Raw genomic sequence first — 26,136 nt, 5'->3', positions numbered from 1 at the left:
TTTTCCCCACTGTACATGTAGGTAGGGGATGAAATGCCAAAAATCTGGGTAGTCCGTTTAATTAACTGTTCAGCAGTCTTATAACTTTGGGGTAGAAGCTGTTCAGGAGCCTTTTGGTCCCAGACTTAGCGCCTCGGTACCACTTGCCGTGCGGAAACAGAGAGAACAGACTGAGTAGGGTGGCTGGAGTCTTTGACAATTTGTAGGGCCTTCCTCTGACACCACCTGGTATAGAGGTCCTGGATGGCAGGGAGCTCAGCCCCAGTGATGTACTGGGCCGTACGCACTACACTCTTGTAGAGCCCTGCGGTCGGATGCATACCAAGCGGTGATGCAGCCAGTCAAGCCTATCTCTGTTGCCTAGCCTCACCACCTGGGGGCGTCCCGTCATAAAGTCGAATATCCAATTGCAGAGGAAGGTGTTTAATCCCAGGGTCCTTAGCTTAGTGATGAGCTTGGAGGGAACTATGGTGTTGAACGCAGAGCTGTTGTCAATGAACCGCATTCTCACATAGGTCTTCCTTTTGTCCAGTTGGGAAAGGGCAGTGTGGAGTACAGTAGAGATGGCGTCATCTGTGGATCTGTTGGGGTGGTATGCGAATTGGAGTGGGTCCAGGGTGAGCATTTTCTTGTTTGCTTATGGCCTTATACAGCTCGTTGAGTGCAGTCTAAGTGCCAGCATCGGTTTGTGGTGGTAAATAAAAAATATGGATGCAAACTCTCTTGGTAAATAGTATGGTCTACAGCTTATCATGAGGTATTCTAACTCAGGCGAGCAGAACCTCGAAATGTCCTTAATATTAGAGATTGTGCACCAACAGTTCTTCAGATCACTTTGATAGGATGGTCTCGAACGGAGCTCATCCAGTTTCTTTTCCAATGATTGCATATTTGCCAATAGAACGGAGGGTAATGGCGACTTATCCACTTGCCGTCGCAGTCTGGTTAGAGTTCCGGCACGCCGACCTCTATAGCACAGCCTCCTCCGAGTGACGGGGATTTGGGCCTAGTCTGGGATGAGCATTATGTCCTTTGTCTCCGATTCTTTGAAAAAGGCCTCATCCAAATCGAGGTTATTCATCTCTGTTTGATGTCCAGAAGCTCTTTTCGATCACATGAAACAATGGACGAAACATTATGTAAAAAACAAATTTGGATCAGCGCAAAAGAAAAACACACAAAATAGCACAATTGGTCAGGAGCAGGGGCCTTCCGAGTGGGGCAGCGGTCTAAGGCACAGCATCCCCTCCAGTGCCATTATCCATTTACCACTACCACTAGAGCCCACTGTTTACTGTCTAACCAGTGTGTATGAGTGCGAGAGAAACAGAGAGATATACAGTAAATGCTAGATTGAGAGCATGTATGTTTCGCCTACTACCTGCTGTGTCTGTGTCCTCCACAAAGAACTGGACAGCCATTTGAACCTTCCCAGAAGGCTGCAGGTCTACCCAGAATTCAGCACAGCCGTTGCCCTTCTTACAGCGCTCGGCCAGCACGGACATGCCCACCGTGGCCTCGGCCAATGGCTCCTCTGTGGTCTTCATCAGAACCACCTGCAGGACACGGCCCTCCAAGATGTGGGCGTCAAAACTGGACTTCCAGGCTGGGTACATAGTGGGTTTCCTCTGGACCAGGGTCTTCCCCCGCTCTTGAGAGCGAGAGGAGAGAGGAGGGAGATGGGTTACACTACTACTACTACATACAGATTACACATGTGCATGTCATAAAGTGTGGTTGTGTACATGTGAAAGGGAGGGAGAGAGAGAAAAGAGGGGGAGTGGTGTGTGTGTGTGTGTGTGTGTGTGTGTGTATACAGTTTGGTAGTACCCCATGGGTAGTGCTACTGACCAGTGATGAAGGACTCCTTCATCTTAATGGCACAGAAGGGAGTGTTAGTCAGGGGGGGCAGGACCCCCACATCAAATGCATTAAAGGCTATGCGCAGGAAGGGCTCCATGGTGACCACTCAGCCAGCAGCCTCCTGTAAAACAGACACAGTCAGGGTTACGATTATGAAATAGACATAAGGTCGCACACTCTTACTCAACACATATCCTAAAAACAAGAAGTAGTCTAGCTGTAGACACAGCTGTTGGCCACCAAAGAGACTGGAAATACAGAGGAAGTGGAAGCTACCAACTGTCATGTACCATGCTAATGCTGAAATAAACCCCACCATTACGACATCACAGAAAGGGAAAGAGACCGTTGTGAAAGACTCATAAGAACAAGAAATCCCTCTCCTGTCCCCGGGACTGTGTGAGAGAGTGAGAGAGCGCAATACAAGACAGCGGGAGAAAAAGAGAGAATCAGACAGAAAATCAATGGGATCGATTCACACGGCACATTAAGTCACAGAGAGGGAGAGTGCTCTAATTCTGGTCCGCTGGCATTGCCTTCCCCTCCGCCAATAGTATTTTTTGGCTGATTTAGACAGGCCATTGAGATGTAGTCCTCTAGGGGTCCTTCCCTGGGTCATGAGGCCAACCATATCCCTGCACCTGCAAAAACCTTCCCTATCTGACCCAGAAAGGATGTCGGTTTTGACGATATAGTGACTAAAACCCCTACCAGAGGGGAGACCAGGAGCATAGAGGAAAGAGGAGACAGTGGTCCTCTGTAGCTCAATTGGTAGAGCATGGCGCTTGTAACCCCAGGGTAGTGGGTTCGATCCCCGGGACCACCCATACATAAAAATGTATGCACACATGACTGTAAGTCGCTTTGGATAAAAGCGTCTGCTAAATGGCATATTATTATTATTATTATTATAAGGCAGTCTAGGCTGTGAGACTGCTGATTGGATACACAGCACAGCAACACAGAGGACTGTGGCCAGCATGCTTTTATGGCCTCCACAATCTTACAAACCACAAAAAGCCTGACAATGTTGCCCATACAGCTTCAAAGCTAAACAAACTACATTTTTTAATGACAGGCTGCACACATTGTCAAAGGATCTATGACGTTGGCTGGCTAAACGTGAACTAGTAAGTCCAGTAAGACTGCTAACTCCTCAGCTTACTGCTACCAATAATTTAAAAAGGTGACAGCCTAAATCTTCAGTTCATTTTTAAAGAATGCCATGTAGTTTCCCGGATTATGACACCTTTTGTTCCTCCACATAATTTCCAGGAATCCATGTTTTTCATAATGCAACAGGTCTAATTAGGGCTGGGAATTGCCAGGGACCTTACGATACGATATTATCACGATATTTAGGAGCCGATACAATATGTATTGAGATTCGCCCAATTCTATACTATGATTTTATTGCGATTCGATGTACCAAATATATTGCTCTATTAAAATAAAAAGAGTCGCACACTCTATATACACTACCAGTCAAAAGTTTGGACACACCTACTCATTCAAGGATTTTTCTTTATTTATACAATTTTTTACATTGTAGAATAATAGTGAAGACATCAAAACTATGAAATAACACATATGGAATCATGTAGTAACCAAAAAAATGTGTTAAAACAAACCAAATATATGTTATTCTTCAAATAGCCACCTTTTTCCTTGATAACAGCTTTGCACATTCTTGGCATTCTCTCAACGAGCTTCATGAGGTAGTCACCTGGAATGCATTTCAATTAACAGGTGTGCCTTGTTAAAAGTAAATTTGTGGAATTTATATCCTTCTTAATGCGTTTGAGCCAATCAGTTGTGTTGTGACAAGGTAGGGGGGGTATACAGAAGATAGCCCTATTTGGTAAAAGACCAAGTCCATATTATGGCAAGAACAGCTCAAATAAGCAAAGAGAAACAACAGTCCATCATTACTTTAAGACATGAAGTCAATCCTGAAAATGTCAAGAACTTTCAACGTTTCTTCAAGTGCAGTCACAAAAACCATCAAGCGGTATGATGAAACTGGCTCTCATGAGGACCGCCACAGGAATGGAAGACCCAGAGTTACCTCTGCTGCAGAGGATAAGTTCAATAGAGTTACCAGCCTCAGAAATTGCAGCCCAAATAAATGCTTTGCAGAGTTCAAGTAACAGATACATCTCAACATGAACTGTTCAGAGGACACTGAATCAGGCCTTCATGGTCGAATTGCTGCAAAGAAACCACTACTAAAGGACACCAATAATAAGAAGAGACCTGCTTGGGCCAAGAAATACGAGCAATGTCCAAATTGGAGATTTTTGGTTCCAACCGCCATGTCTTTGTGAGACGTGGTGTGGGTGAACGGATAATCTCTGCATGTGTATTTCCCACCGTAAAGCATGGAGGAGGTGGTGTTATGGTGTGGGGGTGCTTTGCTGGTGACACTGTCTGTGATTTATTTAGAATTCAAGGCACACTTAACCAGCATGGCTACCACAGCATTCTGCAGCGATACGCCATCCCATCTGGTTTGGGCTTAGTGGGACTATCATTTGTTTTTCAACAGGACAATGACCCAACACACCTCCAGGCTGTGTAAGGGCTATTTTACCAAGAAGGAGAGTGATGCAGTGCTGCATCAGATGACCTGGCCTCCACAATCACCCGACCTCAACCCAATTGAGATGATTTGGGACGAGTTGGATGGCAGAGTGAAGGAAAAGCAGCCACCAAGTGCTCAGCATCTGTGGGAACTCCTTCAAGACTGTTGGAAAAGCATTCCAGGTGAAGCTGGTTGAGAGAATGCCAAGAGCGTGCAAAGCAGTCATCAAGGCAAAGGGTGGCTATTTGAAGAATCTCAAATATAAAATATATTTTGATTTGTTTAACACTTTTTTGATTCAATTTTTTCCCCCATCACTAAGGCTAATGGTAAGTGAGTGAGTGGTGAACTACCTTCTTACATCAGAAAGGCTCCTTTAGACCAATACATTTGAGCAGCGAAGCTACAGTTCGTCACAGAGCTAGCATGCCAAAGAGGGAGTAAGCGTTAGCCTACATCATAATTCCGCAAGCAGCCATGAAATCCTACAGAATTCCTTTGTCACGACTTCCGCCGATGCTGTCCCCCCTCCTGGTTCGGGCAGGCTTTGGCATTCGTCGTCACCGGAGTACTAGTTACTGCCGATCCCATTCTCATCACTCCACTTGTCATGTCTTGTCTTGTCAATCACACACACCATTCCCCTAATTAGTATGTGTATAAGTGTTCCCTCTGTTCCCCTTGTCTTTGTGAGTGATTGATTGTTGTGAGAGCGTGTAGCTCAATTGAGCTACTATTCACTGTGTTTATGCCAAGGTGGATGTTTCCCTTGTAATAGTTTCGTTTGACGCTTTGGGCGTTTGATTTATGTAAACGGAATAAACTCTGGACTTTGGTATTTTACCTCCTGCGCCTGACATTCACACCTCGTCACATCCTTCAAGAATTTCCACAAAGCCATTTTCTTGTGAGCTTTGTATCGTAACTACCCCACTTTCTGCTTTTCAGTCTGTTGTAATAATCATGTGGATTACCAAACAGTGATTTCAGAGAAGTACAATTCCCCTGTAACCCGAATAATGTGACATCTCGTGACTAAAGCCACTTAGAAGTCCTGTGGCTGTTCTTATCAAAGCTCTATAGTGTTGGTACAGTGTAGTACTCCGTGTTCACATGTGGTATTAGCTAAGGACATGATATGGTCTTATCCTTTAACTTCTCTGCAAACATAGCATACTGTATGTACTGCCAATGTAGTGGTACACGTGTCCTTGTGTGTAAGGAGTTAAATCATTCAGACACTGCTTTGTGTTCATGCTCATTTTCACATTATCGCATGTCAGTCATCATCTGGGTTAGATAGGTAGACTGGAACACCTTGTGGCTTTCAGGAGCATTCAGCTCACAGTTACTGGTACTGTACATGTGTCTGAAGTCAGAACTGGTTCTGGTTTCATTAGGTTAACAAACTGTGAGAATCTGTAATATTGCATTCCCTCACTCACTCCCTCTCCATCTCCCTCTCTGGGACTTAATGTGACATGTGAATCTGATCCCATTGAGGGATAGTAGTTAGTAGGGTTGGGTGATATCCCGATTTTCAAACCGTTTCTGTAACATACCGGGGTATACGGTATTACCAAATGTGCACACAAAACAATTTAGGCAACAGGGATCTTGATCCAGGAGGGGATTGAATGCATCTGCTGTAACCAAGAAGCTTGATTTTAACATCTAGCCACTTAGCTAGCAAGTTAGCAAACCAAATGCATAGGTGGAACCCTGAGGTGGATATCATGTATTTGACACATCTTAGATTTCTTATAGTTATACTTAACTTATAGTTATAAGCAGTGGCGTAGCACATATTGAATATCATACCGTCGGTATTTCGAAATACCCCGGAATACGGTATATCACCCAAGCCTAGTAGTTGGAGTGGCCTGAGGTCAAGAGGGGTGAAACAGTTAAGTGAAACTCTCCCACTGTCTTCCTCCGCCCACACACTACACTACCCATGTAGATAAACACAAAAGATATGGTTGCATGGGAAATTGGGAATCCCTGATCCAGGAAGTAGACTTTGGAGTCGACCTGGAAACAAGCCCAAAAAGCAACTAGAGACTGTGTGCCAGAGGTCTGAAACAGCTACAGTACATTGCATAACATGGATAAATACCATACACATAGTAAATACATTTGCGCTCTCTTGTAGACTGGCAGCCATATGCACACAATGCTGTAAAAGAGAGCGCTGTTGTCTCCCCAGAGAGAGTGGATTTTTTTTTGCACAAGCCACTGGGGAGGGAGTGTGCAAAAAAAAAAAAAAAAAAAAAAGAGAGGAAGGATAGAGAGGGAAACAGTGAAGGTGGGCAGCATACTGGAAGGCAGGCAAGCTACTGGACAGGAGTAGTAAAAATCTAACATTACCGACATATAAAGTCTTCAGACCTCTCGAGAGCGGAGTCACAGAGACGCCCACTTGAAGAGGCCGTGGGTCGAATAGGATTCTCTCTGTGTGTGTGTGTGTGTGTGTGTGTGTGGTGTGTGTGTGTGTGTGTGTGTGTGTGTGTGTGCGCTGTGTGTGTGTGTGTGTGTGTGTGTGTGCGCAAGTGTTTTCTTTAGGGAATATGACTTGGAGCCAGAGGGCCTCAACTGTGCTATTTAGATTAGGCTCTCAAGTAATTATTTAGCAGTTGTGCTGAAATTAAAGGGCCAGAGAAACCATAAATATAAAACTTGAATATCACATTTAGGTACAGTACGTCTTAATAATATACACAGTGTACAAAACATTAAGAACACCTGCTCTTTCCATGACAGACTGACCAGGTGAATCCAGTTGAACGTGATTATCCCTTAATGATGTCACTTTTAAAATCCACTTCAAATCAGTGTAGATGAAGGGGAGGAGACAGGTTAAATAATGATTTTTAAGCCTTGAGACAATTGAGACATGGATTGTGTATGTGTGCCATTCAGAGGGTGAATGGGCAAGACAAAATATTTAAGTGCCTTTAAATGGGGTATGGTAATAGGTGCCAGGCGCACCAGTTTGAGTGTGTCAAGAACTGCAATGCTGCTGGGTTATTCACACTCAACCGTTTCCCGTGTGTATCAAGAATGGTCCACCACCACCCAAAGGACATCCAGCCAATTTGACTAAGTGTACAGTGAGGGAAAAAAGTATTTGATCCCCTGCTGATTTTGTACGTTTGCCCACTGTCAAAGAAATTATCAGTCTATAATTTTAATGGTAGGTTTATTTGAACAGTGAGAGACAGAATAACAACAACAAAAATCCTGAAAAACGCATGTCAAAAATGTTATAAATTGATTTGCATTTTAATGAGGGAAATAAGTATTTGACCCCCTCTCAATCAGAAATATTTCTGGCTCCCAGGTGTCTTTATACAGGTACGCAGCTGAGATTAGGAGCACACTCTTAAAGGGAGTGCTCCTAATCTCAGCTTGTTACCTGTATAAAAGACACCTGTCCACAGAAGCAATCAATCAATCAGATTCCAAACTCTCCACCATGGCCAAGACCAAAGAGCTCTCCAAGGATGTCAGGGACAAGATTGTAGACCTACACAAGGCTGGAATGGGCTACAAGACCATCGGCAAGCAGCTTGGTGAGAAGGTGACAACAGTTGGTGCGATTATTTGCAAATGGAAGAAACACAAAATAACTGTCAATCTCCCTCGGCCTGGGGCTCCATGCAAGATCTCACCTCGTGGAGTTGCAATGATCATGAGAACGGTGAGGAATCAGCCCAGAACTACATGGGAGGATCTTGTCAATGATCTCAAGGCAGCTGGGACCATAGTCACCAAGAAAACAATTGGTAACACACTACGCCGTGAAGGACTGAAATCCTGCAGCGCCCGCAAGGCCCCCCTGCTCACACAGGGCCGTCTGAAGTTTGCCAATGAACATCTGAATGAATCAGAGGAGAACTGGGTGAAAGTGTTGTGGTCAGATGAGACCAAAATTGAGCTCTTTGGCATCAACTCAACTCACCGTGTTTGGAGGAGGAGGAATGCTGCCTATGACCAGAACACCATCCCCACCGTCAAACATGGAGGTGGAAACATTATGCTTTGGGGGGTGTTTTTCTGCTAAGGGGACAGGACAACTTCACCGCATCAAAGGGACGATGGACGGGGCCATGTACTGTCAAATCTTGGGTGAGAACCTCCTTCCCTCAGCCAGGGCATTGAAAATGGGTTGTGGATGGGTATTCCAGCATGACAATGACCCAAAACACACGGCCAAGGCAACAAAGGAGTGGCTCAAGAAGAAGCACATTAAGGTCCTGGAGTGGCCTAGCCAGTCTCCAGACCTTAACCCCATAGAAAATCTGTGGAGGGAGCTGAAGGTTCGAGTTGCCAACGTCAGCCTCAAAACCTTAATGACTTGGAGAAGATCTGCAAAGAGGAGTGGAACAAAATCCCTCCTGAGATGTGTGCAAACCTGGTGGCCAACTACAAGAAACGTCTGGGTTTGGCCACCAGTGGTTTTGCCACCAAGTACTAAGTCATGTTTTGCAGAGGGGTCAAATACTTATTTCCCTCATTAAAATGCAAATCCATTCATAACATTTCTGACATGCGTATTTCTGGATTTTTTTGTTGTTATTCTGTCTCTCACTGTTCAAATAAACCTACCATTAAAATTATAGACTGATCATGTCTTTGTCATTGGGCAAACAAACAAAATCAGCAGGGGATCAAATACTTTTTTCCCTCACTGTATATATTTCTTTAGGGAAGGAATATTCAGTGGAACAACACAGACAGGTGTACATTCGTAGAAAGGTTGGCATGCAGGAGAGATGTCATTAGAGAGGGAGGCAGTGGCCCTAAGCACAGGGCCCTGCCCAAGCAGGACAGGCAGGTTTAGACTGGGAGCTTCTATTTGGCTCTATCATCATTATTATCAGCTGCCCTGCTATCTACAGTATGGGACAGGGACAATGACAGCGCGTTTCCATCATGTCATCATGCACTGTTTCAGTGTATTTCAGTGTCTGTTCAGACTCCTGGCTGCTGCCTACATAGTATTCATGCCAAAGGTAAGTAAAGTAATCTGTGCCTGCTCATAGTTGGTTAAAATCACATGATGCACACCAGACGTTATCAATGTCTCCAGATGATGTCATCGGAAACACTTATCTTCCTCTTTTACTACAAAGCACAGAAACCTGCAACTTTTACATGTTGATGTTGGGGTGGTGGCACGTCCGTTTGCGATATTACAATAACAAAGAAGTTACTGCAAACAAAGAAAACCCAATAAAAACGTCAGTGGGGATGACAGTGGCGCTGTTTACCTCTACTGCGGATGCCATATTTAAGAGTGGAGGAGGATGAGGCCGATAAGGAGGTCCAGAAGAATACAGATGACTGGGTTGATAAGGTGAATAGCTGAGGGCATTTCCTTGTAAAAAGCCCCATGAGCTCTAACGTGAAGTTCATAGGAGCACATCATATTTGGTGTTAATTTTATGGGAAATTAAGGCATATATAAATGTTTCAACCATTTTCCATCCTGAAAATTATGTCTAAGCATGGGGTCTTAGAAAACATCTTGCAGAAAATGTATTTAAAAAGTATTAGAAATACATCAAAACACAAAGTTGAAGAACCCTGCCAACTAATATAATCATTAATATTTAGTTTAGCAGAACTCATTTGCTTTCTGTAAGTTTAAGAAATATTACCTCGTATCTTGTCATTCTGTTACCAAAACCCCACATATCTTTAAGATATTTTCAAATTTCTGTCCTTCATGAGGAGGCAGGAAAATGAAAGTTCACAGAAGTAACAAGGAAAGGTAGACCTACCAATTAGTTTGTGTTTTTACTCATAGAATGACTAAAATGTGTCATTCTGTTACCAAATCGGTAACAGAATGACCAAAACATGTGTAATAGAATGACTGCAACTGAATTGGCTACAATGGGAATTCAAAGTCACAAACTAGCGATGGGGGTTGAAAATAATTTCATTATTCGAATAGTATCATTCATTTTTGTCGGATATCCGGAATACATTTTATTTATTTTTTTCTGAGCACTGCTGCGTGAGGGACATGTGGGGCGAGCAGACGGAGGGAGAGAGAGAGAGACACCAAGGCAACTCTGCTACAGTAAAGACTAGCTTGAGGCCACATGCTGCGCTTTCTCCCCAACCCCATTCCGATAAAACAACAGCCTACCGGTTGGTTGCTCGTTGTAGCCTACTCCTTCTCATTTCGCTAAATGTTATATTGCATTGCATTAGTGAACTCTCACTCCATTTGCTACACATTGAGCCTCTCTTTACCGCTTTGATTTGCCAACATAAACAACAAGCTACACATGAAGGCTACCGGCCTTTTTAAAGGGGCGCACCATGCACATCATAAAAACTACATTGAAAAATGTTCCGTTTTATTAAATTAATTATTTGAAATGTCATGGTATATCCTTGTATGCACCAATGTCACATGGATATTTTAATTTAATTTACAAAAAGCCTTTTCAGTGTTAAAATCAGGTCAAAATAGGCCTATATATTAGGCTATATTTTTTGGGGTTGCAAAACTTAATACACACACAAGTATTTGAATACTAACGCTCGTTCGAAAATTTGAATAACAGTGCACATCCCCATCACAAACCACAGTTGGGTTACCTGCTACTGTCCTCCCTTCTACTGGCATATTGTCATGTTCAGCTCATAACTGTTTTCTTTCTCTTTCTGTCATCTGGTGATCAAAGCAAGTGTGAAAACAGTCTGGACAACTCCTCCCACTCTCTCCCTCTTCTCTCTCCAGTTAATGTAATCTCTCCTGGCTCTTACTGACACCTACCCATGAGCCCCCTCTTCCCATTTACTGTAAACAGCCCTCTCACCCACTGAGCACCAACCGACACTGGACGTCCATGGACGTTGAAAAGTAGTTGAAATTTGGTCAGACGAAATCTGAACCAATCATAGACGTCTGTTTCACAAGTTTGGACAGCACAGTAAAGAAAAGTAGAGTACAGTATAATTTACTGTACAGTACACTTCTGAGCTGTCCAAACTTGTGAAACAGACGTCTATGATTGGTTCAGATTTGTGTACCTGTTCAGGATACATCACCATGAAGAGAATGACATTATGCATTTCTGTATAGTACAGATCAGGGACACATTATGTAATTCTGTTACAATCATTCTGTTACCGGGTGTTAATCCACTTCGCTTACAAGTAGTAATAACCAAGTAGTAATGGGTAGTTCAATAACCAAACAAGTTTTTCGCAAACTCAAGGGGTTATATCATAGCTGACACCCCATTCTTTCTGCAGAATATTTGAATCTTAATTTAACAGAGTTTTTGGAAAATGTGGACACATAAACTGAGGGAGATTTTACCGTCATTCTGTTACCAAACTTTACATCTGCACTGTTCTTTAAGTTAATGTGTTTTTGTAAAATGTTCAGTGGAAGTTGTTAAAGGTAGTCCTTGTGCATAGAGTTGTATGGTTTGTTTAACTTTTCAATCAATGGTTTTAGTTTGGTATACTTTTAAAGTGAAAAATTGGAGTCTCAGTGTCATTCTGTTACCGTGGAATTGACCAATATGTTCTGATGATGACTGGAAACAAACAAGAAGAGATTTCCCACCGATACCAACAAGAGCTTTTGGCAATAAAGCCTTACAGTGGGGGCTAAAAGTATTTAGTCAGCCACCAATTGTACAAGTTCTCCAACTTAAAAAGATGAGAGAGGCCTGTAATTTTCATCATAGGTACACGTCAACTATGACAGACAAATTGAGATTTCTTTCCCCAGAAAATCACATTGTAGGATTTTTAATGAATTTATTTGCAAATTATGGTGGAAAATAAGTATTTGGTCACCTACAAACAAGCAAGATTTCTGGCTCTCACAGACCTGTAACTTCTTCTTTAAGAGGCTCCTCTGTCCTCCACTCGTTACCTGTATTAATGGCACCTGTTTGAACTTGTTATCAGTATAAAAGACACCTGTCCACAACCTCAAACAGTCACACTCCAAACTCCACTATGGCCAAGACCAAAGAGCTGTCAAAGGACACCAGAAACAAAATTGTAGACCTGCACCAGGCTGGGAAGACTGAATCTGCAATAGGTAAGCAGCTTGGTTTGAAGAAATCAACTGTGGGAGCAATTATTAGGAAATGAAAGACATACAAGACCACTGATAATCTCCCTCGATCTGGGGCTCCACGCAAGATCTCACCCCGTGGGGTCAAAATGATCACAAGAACGGTGAGCAAAAATCCCAGAACCACACGGGGGGACCTAGTGAATGACCTGCAGAGAGCTGGGACCAAAGTAACAAAGCCTACCATCAGTAACACACTACGCCGCCAGGGACTCAAATCCCTGCAGTGCCAGACGTGTCCCCCCTGCTTAAGCCAGTACATGTCCAGGCCCGTCTGAAGTTTGCTAGAGTGCATTTGGATGATCCAGAAGAGGATTGGGAGAATGTCATATGGTCAGATGAAACCAAAATAGAACTTTTTGGTAAAAACTCAACTCGGTCGTGTTTGGAGGACAAAGAATGCTGAGTTGCATCCAAAGAACACCATACCTACTGTGAAGCATGGGGGTGGAAACATCATGCTTTGGGGGCTGTTTTTCTGCAAAGGGACCAGGACGACTGATCCGTGTAAAGGAAAGAATGAATGGGGCCATGTATCGTGAGATTTTGAGTGAAAACTTCCTTCCATCAGCAAGGGCATTGAAGATGAAACGTGGCTGGGTCTTTCAGCATGACAATGATCCCAAACACACCGCCCGGGCAACGAAGGAGTGGCTTCGTAAGAAGCATTTCATGGTCCTGGAGTGGCCTAGCCAGTCTCCAGATCTCAACCCCATAGAAAATCTTTGGAGGGAGTTGAAAGTCCGTGTTGCCCAGCAACAGCCCCAAAACATCACTGCTCTAGAGGAGATCTGCATGGAGGAATGGGCCAAAATACCAGCAACAGTGTGTGAAAACCTTGTGAAGACTTACAGAAAATGTTTGACCTGTGTCATTGCCAACAAAGGGTATATAACAAAGTATTGAGAAACTTTTGTTATTGACCAAATCCTTATTTTCACCATAATTTGCAAATTAATTCATGAAAAATCCTACAATGTGATTTTCTGGATTATTTTTTCTCATTTTGTCTGTCATAGTTGTCGTGTACCTATGATGAAAATTACAGGCCTCTCTCATATTTTTAAGTGGGAGAACTTGCACAATTGGTGGCTGACTAAATACTTTTTTCCCCCACTGTATATAATGTTACTGTATAGAATACTGTCACGAGAGGTAGAGGCTGTGCCAACACCGTTGGAGCTTCTTTAAAAACACCCTAGACCAAAGACTAGTTTTCTGCTCTTATTATATAGATACAGGTGAAAGGTGAGACTAGGTGGGCGGAAAGACCTGCTTTAAAAAAGGGCAGGGCAATGAAAATGTGGATTTTTCTGTGTTTTATATATACAGTGAGGGAAAAAAGTATTTGATCCCCTGCTGATTTTGTACGTTTGCCCACTGACAAAGACATGATCAGTCTATAATTTTAATGGTAGGTTTATTTGAACAGTGAGAGACAGAATAACAACCAAAAAATCCAGAAAAACGCATGTCAAAAATGTTATAAATTGATTTGCATTTTAATGAGGGAAATAAGTATTTGACCCCTCTGCAAAACATGACTTAGTACTTGGTGGCAAAACCCTTGTTGGCAATCACAGAGATCAGTCGTTTCTTGTAGTTGGCCATCAGGTTTGCACACATCTCAGGAGGGATTTTGTTCCACTCCTCTTTGCAGATCTTCTCCAAGTCATAAAGGTTTCGAGGCTGACGTTTGGCAACTCGAACCTTCAGCTCCCTCCACAGATTTTCTATGGGGTTAAGGTCTGGAGACTGGCTAGGCCACTCCAGGACCTTAATGTGCTTCTTCTTGAGCCACTCCTTTGTTGCCTTGGCCGTGTGTTTTGGGACATTGTTATGCTGGAATACCCATCCACGACCCATTTTCAATGCCCTGGCTGAGGGAAGGAGGTTCTCACCCAAGATTTGACGGTACATGGCCCAGTCCATCGTCCCTTTGATGCGGTGAAGTTGTCCTGTCCCCTTAGCAGAAAAACACCCCCAAAGCATAATGTTTTGACCTCCATGTTTGACGGTGGGGATGGTGTTCTTGGGGTCATAGGCAGCATTCCTCCTCCTCCAAACATGGCGAGTTGAGTTGATGCCAAAGAGCTCCATTTTGGTCTCATCTGATCTCATCTGAATCATTCAGATGTTCATTGGCAAACTTCAGACGGCCCTGTATATGTGCTTTCTTGAGCAGGAGGACCTTGCGGGCGCTGCAGGATTTCAGTCCTTCACGGCGTAGTGTGTTACCAATTGTTTTCTTGGTGACTATGGTACCAGCTGCCTTGAGATCATTGACAAGATCCTCCCGTGTAGTTCTGGGCTGATTCCTCACCGTTCTCATGATCATTGCAACTCCACGAGGTGAGATCTTGCATGGATCCCCAGGCCGAGGGAGATTGACAGTTATTTTGTGTTTCTTCCATTTGCGAATAATCGCACCAACTGTTGTCACCTTCTCACCAAGCTGCTTGGCGATGGTCTTGTAGCCCATTCCAGCCTTGTGTAGGTCTACAATCTTGTCCCTGACATCCTTGGAGAGCTCTTTGGTCTTGGCCATGGTGGAGAGTTTGGAATCTGATTGATTGATTGCTTCTGTGGACAGGTGTCTTTTATACAGGTAACAAGCTGAGATTAGGAGCACTCCCTTTAAGAGTGTGCTCCTAATCTCAGCTCGTTACCTGTATAAAAGACACCTGGGAGCCAGAAATCTTTCTGATTGAGAGGGGGTCAAATACTTATTTCCCTCATTAAAATGCAAATCAATTTATAACATTTTTGACATGCGTTTTTCTGGATTGTTTTGTTGTTATTCTGTCTCTCACTGTTCAAATAAACCTACCATTAAAATTATAGACTGATAATGTCTTTGTCAGTGGGCAAACGTACAAAATCAGCAGGGGATCAAATACTTTTTTCCCCTCACTGTATGTCCACAATATGGAGGTTGGAAGAATACTGTGAAAATTATGATAATGCACTTTTAGTGTAAGAACTGTTTGAAAAGACCGGCTGAAATTTCACCTTCTTTGGCTAGGTGAGGTTTTTAGACGTATAAGTAAATAAACCAATAACAAAGAGAGTTTGCCCTCCTCTCTGCCAATAACAGCTAGTTCAGGTTACACATCCCTCCCATTAGGCCCCTCACTCAGACCACTCCCAGACAGTCTTAGCAAAATTCTTGCTTCAAAAATAGCATTTTGCTATGAAGCTATTTTTGTTTTGTTTTGACCATTTTAATTTAAAACAGTAAAGTACTAAATTGTTACCCAGAAAGTATGTGATATTGAGATAAAAATGACTGCATTGGACCTTTCATTATTTAAAACCAAATGTTTATACACCTGTTCAAACCCCTTGCTGTTCTAATTTTATTACACATATTCTAATGGATGCTATGGGAGATAGTTGTCAGAGCATTGGGTTTGAACAGGTGTGACAGGTTTTCCTGGTTCTCTAATCATGCCCTGTGGATGCCATGCTAAGATTGGTCAGAAAGGATTCCAATAACTATCCCTGAAAATCTCTCTCTCTCTCTCTCTCTCTCTCTCTCTCTCTCTCTCTCTCTCTCTCTCTCTCTCTCTCTCTCTCTCTCTCTCTCTTCTCTCTCTCTCTCTTCTCTCTCTCTCTCATCTCTCTCTCTCTCTCTCTCTGCTGCTGGGCCTTGATGTGAGTTCTCTGTTCAACCAGAGAATATGGATCCGTCAATCTGTCTGGGTTCACATTGAGTGTGTACAGTATGTGCACAGGCCCCATCACAACCAAATCTGCACTCAACAGGGAAATGTGTCATAAACACAGCTGGTGCACAATGTTAAGAATCAATCTTACACAAACCATTTTCCAGGCAGTCGGATTCCTCTAGCACCATGATTATGAGATTAGAACCCAGGCTATTCCAGGCCAAGCTCAATTCAGTCCAAACAGCATTTTGTCACTATAACTCCAAGACTGAGCAGCGAAGACTGTGTCCTCTGAATGGTAAAAGGCTCTCTGTGCTTTTGACAAAGTTCTACTTTCATAGACCTAGAGGGCCAGAGTGACCGTAACCTGAGATGTGAGAGCGAGGAGAGATGGGGGGGACTTCTCCAGCCAGAGAACAAGGATGGTCTATAGAGCAGGGCCAGGCTCAGCCCTAGCTATTAGAGTTAAGCAAACAGCCTCCACGCAATAATGAACCTGAACCTGTGTCAGCCTGGACTAGATTATAGCTACTGTGTGTGTCAACTCAAAGAAGAACGTTTTCTACTGAAGTTATTGCTCATTATGAGGACTGAAATGGCCATTTTGACTTTGGAAAAAAGGGCATCAGAGTGTAATTTACTACTGTATGTCTGTTAATAATCTCTTCATGTGTTAATATGGTTAAACTATATGGCAGCTGCTTGTGCAAGATAACTCCACGTCCTTACACACAACTAGAGCAATAGAGCAAGCATAAATTAGAAAGGGAGGGGGTAGTCTCACTTTGCCATACCTCCAAAATCACATTGTTGTTTGGAGAATTCTGTATTGCAAAAACGATTTGAATGGTCCGCTGGCTCCCAGCGGCAAGATTTTGATTGGTTGTTACATTTCAAGAACCCTACCTCCTCTGCTTGAACACTCTACTAAAAGAAAATAAATGTTTTGGTGAGTCTACCTACAGGCTATGGTAAAAGTGTAGTGTATCAAGTGTGGACGACAGTCTGCGATTTATTGAAATTGAAAGTGGAGAAATAGATGGTAATAGTAGTTTCACAATAATCAAGGATCAGGTTCATGTTCTGAAGGAACTGCCGGCACATACACGGGTCAAAGTGAGAAGGAGGACGAGAAAATTGGCAAGGGTGAATACACGATTGTCTGCGGTCACTCCTACCAGTTCAAGTATTGGCCGTCACAGCTACAGCTTCCAAGGCTACAAGGAAGAGCATAATGAAGCACCTGGGCATGCAGCAATGTGTTGAGGTGGTGAAAAGTCCTGACAAGGACAACACCAGACTGGCAGTGAAGAAGCTGTTGTCTGACCCTGTTGAGACATTTTCATGGTTGCTCACAGAGTTGGAGTCAAAGGGCCCTGAGACCCCAAGGACTGTCATATACTTTAAGAGAATTGTTCTTTGCTGTACAACAAGGTTTTTCAGCATTTCCTTGGGGGAAAATCTGTGCATTCAGCAGGAGCAGAGGACACACTGGAAAACACTCAGACACCCAAGCACATAAAACTGCACATCATCGCAGCTTTGAAAGATGAGTCATCTAATCTCAGAGTTGTGATGGTTACCTCAGCACTGGGGGTTACTGCATGTAGTCAACTATGGACCACCTTGAGTTCTACATGCAGGCATATGGAAGAGCAGGAGGTCCGGCACTAGCTCACATTCACTTAACCTGTACCATGGAAGACAGCTTGTTGGAGTTTCAGATAAGATGAGACCGTATGTGTCAAACAGTACCAGCTGCAGGCGGGTGAAACTGTTACAGCTCTTTGATGAGGAGGTCATGCAACCAATATCACCAAACATGACTGCTGTGACAATTGTGCTACCTCAAGCAACTGCAAGGACGTATGTGAGGGCAATTAAAGTCCTTTGGAGGCATGCAGGACAACAATTACAACCAAGACATAGGCTGGTCAGTGAAGAGCATAGGCAATACCTGAGAGAGAAATTACATGACCTTGCACCTTGAGATGGCACACACAGGTGTTCATGGGAGTGTCTCTGTTTATTGCACATCAGCCAGTGAAGGTAACCCTAACAAAATCATCAACATTCTGAGCGCAATTCCCTTTTCTGAATTGAGGCCATTTTTTTCTGCTCTGCCCATTACTGACATGGGACATGTCATAACCTTACTGTCTATCATCACTGAGGTTTTGGGGGATGATGAACACTTGAGTGATGATGATCATGATTCAGTGTTGGGACAACTTGGGGCTTTTGTAAACATGACTGTGTATATATACACACACACACAAGGACTTTTACATGCTGTGTTGATTAATACTGTAGGTTTTGTGTCATCTGCTTAACACTTCAAAAGGCTTACAGTATGTAGTCTAGGATATTATTGTTGTGGAAACAGGCCTTTTCACCATTGAAGTGTATGGAATAGTAGAATGTATGCCATACAAACACTGTAAATAAATAATTTAGCTTAAAAATGTGTTCTAATACTAATTTTCAGTTATCTAAAGCAGTGGTTCCTAACCTTTTTCGGTTACTGTACCACCAACTGAAGTACCTCCTCATGTGCATTTTACCAGTAAGACTATGGTCTCATGAATCTTCTCAAGTACACCCTGTGGATAGGCCAAGTACCCCCGGTTGGGAACCACTGTTCTAAAGTATAGAGTGATGTGCCCTGTCACCCATAGTTACTTGTTCATAAAGTGCATTTTTAATCTTTCACTTTTCTCCTTCACTTGTCCAATACATAATCCTGATTTAGAAACATCTATGTTCAGTGGATTGTATGACTTTATTGTAAATGAACTTGTAGTTGCCATTTCTGGATGAAACAAGTAACAAAGTGTACTACACAACTTTAAAAGCAGAAAAAGTATGGGCTTTCCTCCCCCAGTGTTGGCTCAGAGAACTGGGAAAAGGCTATAGCAATTGTGTTACATGGTGTACACATCACAGCTGTCACGGTTTCGGCCGAGGCTGCTCCTCCTCCTGGTTCGGGCAGGCTTCGGCGTTCGCCGTCCCCGGAGTACTAGCTGCCACCGCTCTATGTTTCTGTATTTGATTGCTTTTGTCTGTCTGTCACACCTGTGTCTGTTTGGGTGTTGATTACGTGTCTTATAAGTTCCTTGTTTTGCTCTAGGGTAATTGTGTGTTGTTATTCTGTTGCCACTTTGTCTATGCTGCGTGTTTGTTTTCCGTTTCATTTTCATGTTTAGTGTTTTACGCGTGTGCATAATTTTCCCTCGCCACTTCGTGTTTTCGAGGTCGGGGTTTTCCACTCGTGTGATTGAGACTATTAAAGTCTTGTTGGACTAAACCTCTGTTTCCTGCGCTTGACTCCTCCACCACATCCACATCGGCATAGTGACAACAGCCTAGAAAACATATTCCTATATAAAAGTTTCAGACAGCAACAACAGGAAGAATGTTAACAGTATATAACATTGTAAGTAAAAAGGTACACAGAATATTTTCTGTTCAAATAATTACACAAATAAATGCAATAAATACTGTAATGTTATAAAAGTAAATACACATGTTTTGTGAGTCTACATTGTCATTGGTTTCAGTACTATGACTTCTTTCCTCTTTCTTACTTTACTTCTCATTTCCATTGTAGGATCTCAAAACTACAGCTGAAATCAACTTTCAACGTTTGTTCTTCTCAGGGTGTAAGTTCAGTTTGTGGTTGCTGATCCACCACACTACATTTACATTTACGTCATTTAGCAGACGCTCTTATCCAGAGCGACTTACAAATTGGTGCATTCACCCTATAACCAGTGGGATAACCACTTTACAATTCATTTATTTTATTTTATTTAGGATTACTTTATCCTATCCCAGGTATTCCTTAAAGAGGTGGGGTTTCAAATGTCTCCGGAAGGTGGTGAGTGACTCCGCTGTCCTGGCGTCGTGAGGGAGCTTGTTCCACCATTGGGGTGCCAGAGCAGCGAACAGTTTTGACTGGGCTGAGCGGGAACTATGCTTCCGCAGAGGAAGGGGAGCCAGCAGGCCAGAGGTGGATGAACGCAATGCCCTCGTTTGGGTGTGGGGACTGATCAGAGCCTGAAGGTACGGAGGTGCCGTTCCCCTCACAGCACCATAGGCAAGCACCATGGTCTTGTAACAGATGTGAGCTTCAACTGGAAGCCAGTGGAGTGTGCGGAGGAGCGGGGTGACGTGAGAGAACTTGGGAAGGTTGAACACCAGACGGGCTGCGGCATTCTGGATGAGTTGTAGGGGTTTAATGGCACAGGCAGGGAGCCCAGCCAACAGCGAGTTGCAGTAATCCAGACGGGAGATGACAAGTGCCTGGATTAGGACCTGTGCCGCTTCCTGTGTAAGGCAGGGTCGTACTCTCCGAATGTTGTAGAGCATGACACTAGTTCCTCATAGTCCAATTTGTGCAACAGATTTATTTGGAAGTTCTGGAAGCTTGGGTAGAACCTGCCAGTTGTCAAAGCAAATACCTTCTGATCAAGAAGCACACTTACTATATGGTTGATGTCCTCAGATCTACTTGAGATTGAGTGCTTTCCAAACTCTGGCTTCAGCTCACAGTCTATCAAATCACTGTATGAGGTCTGTCTGCTCTGCAATGGTCCTGCTGTCTTTCTGTGCAGTGTCAAACTGGACATGGGCCCCTGGATGTTGGATGAGGTCTTTTGTGAGGCGCACATGATGTTCGCAGTTCTTGCATCAAATACTTTGGTATTGCTCTGGGATGATTACCTTGAAGACATATACCATTGCATCATGATGCAAAATGCATCATACGGGGATGATTTCTGTATTTTGAAAGTTACATATTTTGAAAACATTTTGGGACTACGTCAACAATGGACTAATGAAACAAATACCAAAATATAGTTTTTGGGTGGAATTTCCCTTTAACTATGCTGTGATCACTTTAGTTGTTGTCACTTACAGCCGATGTTGCACCAAAAACCGGTGCTTGTAGAGGCTGAATTCCTATATCTGGCGGCTGGTCATCTGTTGCTGGTGCTGGGTCCCTGAATAGGCCACGTCTCGCCGGACTCTCAGTGCTTTCCTGAGCAGACAGTCTTTTGTTACTTCTGGGGTTTGAGACAGCCGTGGCACATCTTTTCATTCTAACTCTAGAATTTGCTCTTTCCCTCACAAAACAGCCGATTCTTTCCACGTCATTGGCACATTTATATACAGTGCACTCGGAAAGTATTAAAACCCCTTGACTTTTTCCACATTGTTACGTTACAGCCTTATACCCCATAATGACAATTTTTGTAAATGTATAAATAATTAACAGAAATACCTTATTTACATAAGTATTCAGACCCTTTGCTATGAGACTTGAAATTTAGCTCAGGTGCATCCTGTTTCCATTGATCATCCTTGAAATGTTTCTACAACTTGATTGGAGTCCACCTGTGGTAAATTCAATTGATTGGACATGATTTGGAAAGGCAGACACTTGTCTACATAAGGTCCCACAGTTGGCAGCGCATGTCAGAGCAAAAACCAAGCCATGAGGTCAAAGGAATTGTCCATAGAGCTCCAAGACAGGTTTGTGTTGAGACACAGATCTGGGGAAGGATAACATTTTATTTTTCAGCATTAAGGGTCCCCAAGAACACAGTGACCTCCAGCATTCTTAAATGGAAGAAGTTTGGAACCACTAAGACTGTTCCTAGAGCTGGCCACCCGTCCATACTGAGCAATCGGGGGAGAAGGGCCTTGGTCAGGAAGGCTCCCAAGAACCTGATGGTCACTCTGGACAGAGCTCCAGAGTTCGTCTGTGGAGATGGGAGGACATCTCTGCAGCACTCCACCACTAAGGCCTTTATGGTAGAGCGGCCAGACGGAAGCAACTCCTCAGTAAAAGGCACATGACAGCCTGCTTGGAGTTTGCCAAAAGGCACCGAAATAGTCTCAGACTATGAGAAACAAGATTCTCTGGTCTGATGAAACCAAGATTGAACTCTTTGGCCAGATTGCCAAGCGTCACGTCTGGAGGAAACCTGGCACCATCCCTACGGTGAAGCATGGTGGTGGCAGCATCATGCTGTGGGGATGTTTTTCAGTGGCAGGGACTGGGAGACTAGTTAGGATCGAGGGAAAGATGAACGGAGCAAAGTACAGAGAGATCCTTGATGAAAACCTGCTCCAGAGTGCTCAGGACCTCAGACTGGGGCGAAGGGTCACCTTCCAACAGGACAACGACCCTAAGCACACAGCCAAGACAATGCAGGAGAGGCTTCGGGACAAGTCTCTGAATGTCCTTGAGTGGCCCAGCCAGAGCCCGGACTTGAACCCCATCAAACATCTCTGGAGAGACCTGAAAATAGCTGTGCAGCGACGCTCCCCATCCAACCTGACAGAACTTGAGAGGATCTGCAGAGAAGAATGGGAGAAACTCCCCAAATACAGGTGTGCCAAGCTTGTAGCGTCATACCCAAGAAGATTCAAGCCTGTAATCGCTGCCAAAGGTGCTTCAACAAAGTACTGAGTAAAGGGTCTGAATACCTATGTAAATGTGATATTTCAGTTTTTGCTTTGTCATTATGGGGTATTGTGTGTTGACTGATGAGTGAAAAAAACAATTTAATACATTTTAGAATAAGGCTGTAACGTAACAAAATGCGGAAAAAGTCAAGGGGTCTGAATACTTTCCGAATGCACTGTATATACTTTTATATTTGAGTAGAAGATTGCGACAGGAGCCACATTCTGCTTTTGAAAACCCATCACTCAGCGTGACAGGTCCCGTTATCTCTTCTAAAGCCAGTGTGTAGTCAAGTCGCAATAAAGAAGATTTACTTTGCAAAAGGTTATGTTTGCTCCTGTTACAGTCGTACGGTTCACCACAAACAAGGTATAGACTACATCAACATATTTTGATGGGGTTTTAATCTGCGATTTCACAGCCATCCTCACGCACTGTTGAACCTGCGACACTAATCTAGTGAGCACCTCCGCCCAAACAAGGCATTTGATTGGTTTGACGTGTTGCGAGGCGCCACTGATTTAGATTTTGTGCATTGGACTTCCCCAGGCTTCCCGTTTACTTTGAAGAACTACTAAAATAGTGTTTTTGTCAGACAGCATAGGCAGCAGCTCTATAGAGATGAGATTATGATTTGGAATAAAATAATAAAGTTATCAAATAAAATACATATTTTATTAAAGTAAATTAATGTGAATAAATGACAGTTAATAAGATGATAAGCAGTAATGGGAAGTCACTACCATCATGGGACCTTTATTAATTGTTTTATTCTGTGTTGTTACAGCATTCAACCCAGATAATGCATAGTGTATTTAATGTCCCAAAGAAATTTCGAAATCAAAAACTAGTTCGTACTGCATGCCTTAAACCTGCTAATCCACACTCAGTATTACAGGAATGCTGCTAATCATTGTGTGTGTGTAGTCGTCTCTCTCTGTGCATTAAGGTATCCATTTCTGCTTCGCTCACAGTTGACAAGGTCTTGATTACCACAAGCTGCAGACAGCACTGTGCAATGGCCAGACTAGCAGGCAGATAACAGAGAGCACAGGGGGGACTGAGGTAGACCGACAAACAATACACTACAGGGTAGGATGGAGAGAATCATGGTGGTGAGAGAGATGCTAAACTATGTGAGAAGACAACATTGGGTGCTACTAGACTGCTGTCATCCAAGGTGTGTGACAGAGAGAACATGTTTAGAGAGTGTCACTATAAGTAGCAGAACGTGTAAAAAAGCAAAACTCATCACCTCTCTAACTGCTGGGATAAATAATGGAGTATGGGAGCATGTTGTAGATTCAGCCCATTTACCCGTGTTTCTCTTTCACTCACTCTAGCTGTGTGTGATGCGCTGAGAGCCAATGCCTGGCAGCAGTTATGGTCAAAATGAATAAATAATATAAGTTTGCCATGTAGGCCTAAACCACAACAGAGCAAACAACAAAGGTCTGTGTGTGTGTTTGTGTGTTTTATAGTTCTGTTTGCCACCCTGTCTGTCACATTTTACTGTTACAGAAACTTCCCACTATTGCAGTAGTACATTTAGCTTTTTGGTCAGAAAAACACAGCAATGGCAAAAGGACAGTATATTCTGATCCACTTCCTCTACCACAGCGTTTCCCAAAATGTGGGGTCATTTCCCAAAATGGGGTCGCGAGAAAAACAACAAAATAAATGCTTGGTTGATAGAACCGGGGATATAACAGAACCGGGGATACGTCAGTAACCTCCGGTAGCTGTTAGATGCGGTTGTAATAAACAGAGGGGTTTCGGTTTTCTTCCAACAAATGTGGCTCTATCTTTTAAACCGTTTAAGCTACAAAATATTATGACTCCATAACTGAAAGATAAGACTTTCAGAAACACAGAGGGACACGGACACATACCATGCCCACAAGCTGCGCACAACTCATTAGAACAGGGTGGACAAGACCAGGCACTAACTAAATCAGACTGGGGGAAAAAGATCATCATTAAAGATGATGTTCTTTTCTACACAGAAGATCATACAAAATTATTGCCTGATGATCTTCTGAACTACCCAATAACTTTCTGATATATTTCAGTCACTTCATACCATACTTCCTTCAGATTGAAATAGTCAAAATTACTGTCCGACGGATTAGTAATAGACTGTCATAGTCCCAATTAAAAAAGTCAACATTGGCCGTTGATTGTATCACTTTTTTACATGGTGGGGTCTTTATTATTATTTTTATATAAAAATGGGCTCACTGGCCAAAAATGCTTGGGATACCCTGCTCTACCACAATCTCTCCCCTTTCAGAGACAAGGGACAAAAAGTCAGTTGCACTACCAAAAGATGCTAGTGTGGAGTGTTATTAGTGGTCTTTAGCCTCAGCTTAACAATTTGAGAGAGAGAATCAAAGCAGAGTTAATTAATCCTACTTATACATCACATGTACAAGCTGTACTGACACACCCCCTATGTTGTGCTCTAGCAGATCCATACAGGATAGCTGGCTGTACTTGTTGTGCTTCCTTGTGGATTAGTGCTGCTCTTCACTTAGCAGATGTCACAACTGTCTCCTCAAACCCAGATACAGAACAGAGCAGCCAATAGTCCAAGACCACAGCCAATAGACACACCTCTCCTGTCTCCTACTGCATCCAATGCAGGTATTTAGGATGATCTTTACTGTCCTATTGTGGCCCGTCGAAGAGATAATGAAAAATTGTACCTGACAAAATATCTAGCCTGGGTGACACACTGTTTCTGTCCTAGGCAATGAAGTAGTATGGTCAAGTACAAAAACGGTCAGGTTAGGTATCAACTAAGGCTAACAGATACCAGATAAGACAGCAAAGGAGGAATTCCCATTAAGTCACCTCATACAAGTCACCTCACAAATAGTGGTGGTGGTTTGATGTATTTCACCACAGGAATGTAATCTTGATACAGTGGCCCACTTGACCCATTGTAGCGATACACTAACAGTGAATGAGCATTAACTTTGACATATCTTCAAGGCTGGATGTATGAGCAGTAGCTCCAGTGAGAGTAGTGAACCACAGTGGGCAGTGTCAGTCTGACTCAGTCACTTTCTATAGAGCTCGCTAGCTTGCAGCCCTAAAAAACAGAAATGAGTTAACATTTTCTACCTTTGGTTTGTTGGGCATTTCTATGGGGGAAATTAATGGGGTTTCAGGATATACGACGAAAACAAGGTCTGATGTAAAGACAGGTTTAGGCAATCTTAAACGTTTTGTTTTATGAGATAATATCAGTCAGTTAACATGACCTTTATGAATTATGAAGCCTTTGTGTGCTCAAATTTCTCTGACAGTCGCTAACTACAACATTAGTTCTAACATTTTTCACATCACTACGCCGACCACGCAAACAAGTCTAGCTTAGTTAGCTTTCTGCCTACAAGCTTGAACGAAAACG

General features: G+C 43.1%; 1 protein-coding gene across 2 annotated transcripts in view; it reads right to left on the bottom strand.

Annotated features, from left to right (window-relative positions):
- LOC121578203 (protein kinase C delta type) overlaps window positions 1-26,136 on the bottom strand; it is a 40,326-nt gene that overhangs the window by 10,622 nt on the left and 3,568 nt on the right. For both annotated transcript variants that reach the window (XM_041892400.2, XM_041892401.2), the window contains exons 2-3: window positions 1,852-1,984; window positions 1,382-1,651 (exon numbers count right to left, since the gene is read on the bottom strand). In XM_041892400.2, coding sequence (XP_041748334.1) covers window positions 1,382-1,651; window positions 1,852-1,960 — 379 coding nt within the window. In that variant the 5' untranslated portion in view covers window positions 1,961-1,984. The remainder of the gene's footprint in view (window positions 1-1,381; window positions 1,652-1,851; window positions 1,985-26,136) is intronic.

Source organism: Coregonus clupeaformis, chromosome 12 (genome assembly GCF_020615455.1).
Source record: "Coregonus clupeaformis isolate EN_2021a chromosome 12, ASM2061545v1, whole genome shotgun sequence".
Lineage (NCBI taxonomy): Eukaryota > Metazoa > Chordata > Actinopteri > Salmoniformes > Salmonidae > Coregonus > Coregonus clupeaformis.
Note: the sequence above shows the minus strand (reverse complement) of the source record. Positions and strands in the feature narration are given on the sequence as shown.